The sequence below is a fragment of the Oryzias melastigma genome, linkage group LG22, assembly GCF_002922805.2.
Source record: "Oryzias melastigma strain HK-1 linkage group LG22, ASM292280v2, whole genome shotgun sequence".
Classification (NCBI taxonomy): domain Eukaryota; kingdom Metazoa; phylum Chordata; class Actinopteri; order Beloniformes; family Adrianichthyidae; genus Oryzias; species Oryzias melastigma.
This window is the reverse complement of record NC_050533.1, coordinates 13,187,732-13,190,640: the sequence shown is the minus strand read 5'-3', so window position 1 is coordinate 13,190,640 and position 2,909 is coordinate 13,187,732. Positions and strand designations below refer to the sequence as shown.

The window sequence follows — 2,909 nt, the reverse complement described above, 5'->3', positions numbered from 1 at the left end:
CAGTTTCCTGTATTACAAGCAGCTGCTGTCTCTGTTCCGTCTGTGTGGACAGGTCAAGACCATTTATTTTGAGAACTCCAGGTACTAAAGTCAATGCAGATACACTCAGATGTATTTGTTAGTTGCAGTTTATAATCTAATTTTGTGTTTGATCACTGTCTTAGAGCGTTTGTGGAGTTCAGCAACGCATCCGGTGAATCTGAGGGGCTGTCGGAAGTGTCTCTCGCTCTGCTCTCAGCCCGTCAGGGTTCTCCAATGGAGATTTCCGTCCACCCCACGGGACAAATTGAGGCCTTTGCTGCGGACAGACCCGTATCTCACCTGAAATATGGGCGGTATGAATTTATTGCTATTCAAATAGGGTGGTAAATGTGTACTTAAACTGCAGTTTAGTTTGATTTGAAAAGCAAGAGCTTGTTCTACATATTTACATATTTAGATTCCTAAATCCACGTGTGGGGTTTGAATGACCTGAAATGCTGTGAACTTCTTAAAGAGTATTTTGAGTATTTATTTACCCAAATTGTTTTGGATCAGGAGCAGATGAAAATCCATGACTTTAAAAAAGCGAGGGGCCTCTGGTCACATGCAAGGTGGAACCAGAAACGATCTCTGTTTGGAAGTGGAATTTCTGCAACTTTAGTCAGTTGCGTAAGCAGAAATTTTTCTAAAGTTTAGGAAACAATTTCAAAATAATATTTTTAAAGCTTTTCAGAACTATCAGCTTTTAAGCTTTTAAATCCAAATAAACTCCAACTATAAAAGTTTAGTTTGTAAGATGAGCTTCAAATGACACAGAGAATGTTAATCGTTTTATTTCTTTTAAGTCAATATTAACAAGTGTTTAAATTTGTGTAACTACACCCGTTTACCTCTTCCTAAATCTATATGCTACATCTGTGTGTGCAGATTGACTGCTGACATCCAGACTCTGTCAGTCACCCCGATAGAAATAGGCAGCAGTACTGCTGACCTGGAGAAGCTACCTCCCACCCGCTTTTTCATTGTGAACGTCACAGAGGTCAGTTCATTGCCATTAAACAAGATTTTTAGAGATTTGCATCTAAAGTTGTTGGTTTATTTTTTATTTTTTTGTTGGTTTCCAGGTGGTTGACGTGGGACATTTTTGGGGATATCCTTCAGAAGAACAAAACTTGGCGAAGAAACGCAATCTCACTGCAGAGATCAACTCACGCACCCTGAATCCTGTGACTAGGTTGCTTCACCCCAATATGTGCGTGCTGGCGCCGTATGGTGAAAACGCTGAGCACAGCTTGTATTACAGAGCTAAGGTCCTTCACATTTCTGCCACCGGAGTGGAGGTGAGTAAGGCATAAGCACAACCATCGTCAGGTCAGTGTGTATTAAGTGTTGTTCATTCAACAACTACCTCAGTACTATTGGTGCGTGAATTAGTTGCACAAATTTAACAGAATATTGTATTTTAACATGTTTTGTGGCATGATGGGCACGTATAATATAAATTAACTGCATTGGGGCTAGATTGTATACAAAGGGTTGATGGGAAATCAGTGCTGGCTTACAACTCAGGTGAATTTCTAATGAATGTCTGTGGCTCTACTGAAACTGTCCTAGAAAATGACATTTTTTTTTGTCAAACGGCATAATCATAACTAAAGGACTGCTTTGAAAATAGATCAAAATATGATAGGAGTAGGACTTTGAGAAGAAAGTGCACTCCATGTTCACGCTGTACCCAAGCCACTATGTTTTTAGGTATTTAGGCTATAAACTTATCAGCCCAGTAAAAAAGGATGTAGTCGTGCTCACGTGAAGCGCCCCCAGTGGACTTTTTTGGTATTATTCTAAGAAACCGATTCAGGAAAAGAGAGAACCGGTAATTATTAGTGAGTTGAAATATCGTGATAGTTTGCCATAGGGATATTTTGTCCCACCTCTAGTCCTTTGTAGTTTATAACAGAGCTTAATACTATACTTCCTTCTTTCTAATGTTCCAGGTCTTTTTTGTGGACTTTGGCAACAAAGCTGTTGTTGCAAGCAAAAGTCTGAGGGAAATTCCGCCTGACCTGCTCTCTCACCCTTTCCAGGTTGCTATGTTACAAACTTAATCAACCAGAGAAATGAATGTCTGTCATTTTATTAGTGAGTTCAGTTTGAATGTCGTTTTTATTGCTCTTCATGATCTAAGGCCATGGAGTTCCAACTTGCTGGAATGAGTCCTTCAGCCAGGTCAATGATCCTGGGAAACAAATGGAGCACCCAAGCTCGAAACGACTTCCTCTCGTTGGTCAAAGGCCAGTTGGTCTTGGTGTCTGTGTACTCCATCGTGCACGGTGTCATCCGTGTGGATCTGCTCATCAACATGGAGTCCAAAGAAATCAGTGTGGTGGACATTTTGGTGGAGAACGGACACGCTGTGAAGACAGAGGAGAGCTGCGACTCAAAGGTAAAGTGATAAGCTGCTGAACTTAATGCTATGATGCCATTTCAATTAAAACCCCGTTCATCCATTTTTAGATTATAGATTCATATATATACAGTAGTCCCTCATTTACTGTGGGAGTTATGTTTTAAATATAACCTACAATAGCTGAAATCCTCAAAGTAAGATTTTGGGTGTTTTAAGGCAGTAAAACCCATCACTACACTCTTCATACACAAACATTTTGTGGAACTTTAATAATACGGGACAATTAAAAACAAAAAAGGTAGACTGAAGTTGATAATGTTCCAAAACTGGACTAAAAATAAATGAAAGGAGAAAATGTTTCAACATTTTCCTAAAATTACAGAGAATTTTTGTTTAGGATGACTTTTACAACAAATTCTGGCCAAAAGTAAAAATGTAACAATAGTTTTTTTTTAGCACATTAATGTGTTTTTCCATACCTTTTTCCTTTTTTTTTTCCTTATGGGATTTTTTTGAT

At 38.9% G+C, this 2,909-nt stretch overlaps 1 protein-coding gene across 1 annotated transcript in view; it reads left to right on the top strand.

The window, feature by feature from the left end:
- The window catches only part of tdrd9 (tudor domain containing 9), a 22,459-nt gene that overhangs the window by 13,486 nt on the left and 6,064 nt on the right, over positions 1-2,909 (top strand). Inside the window, exons 22-27 of the mRNA XM_024268324.2 lie at positions 4-81; positions 165-335; positions 910-1,021; positions 1,107-1,322; positions 1,980-2,069; positions 2,171-2,428. Coding sequence (XP_024124092.1) covers positions 4-81; positions 165-335; positions 910-1,021; positions 1,107-1,322; positions 1,980-2,069; positions 2,171-2,428 — 925 coding nt within the window. The remainder of the gene's footprint in view (positions 1-3; positions 82-164; positions 336-909; positions 1,022-1,106; positions 1,323-1,979; positions 2,070-2,170; positions 2,429-2,909) is intronic.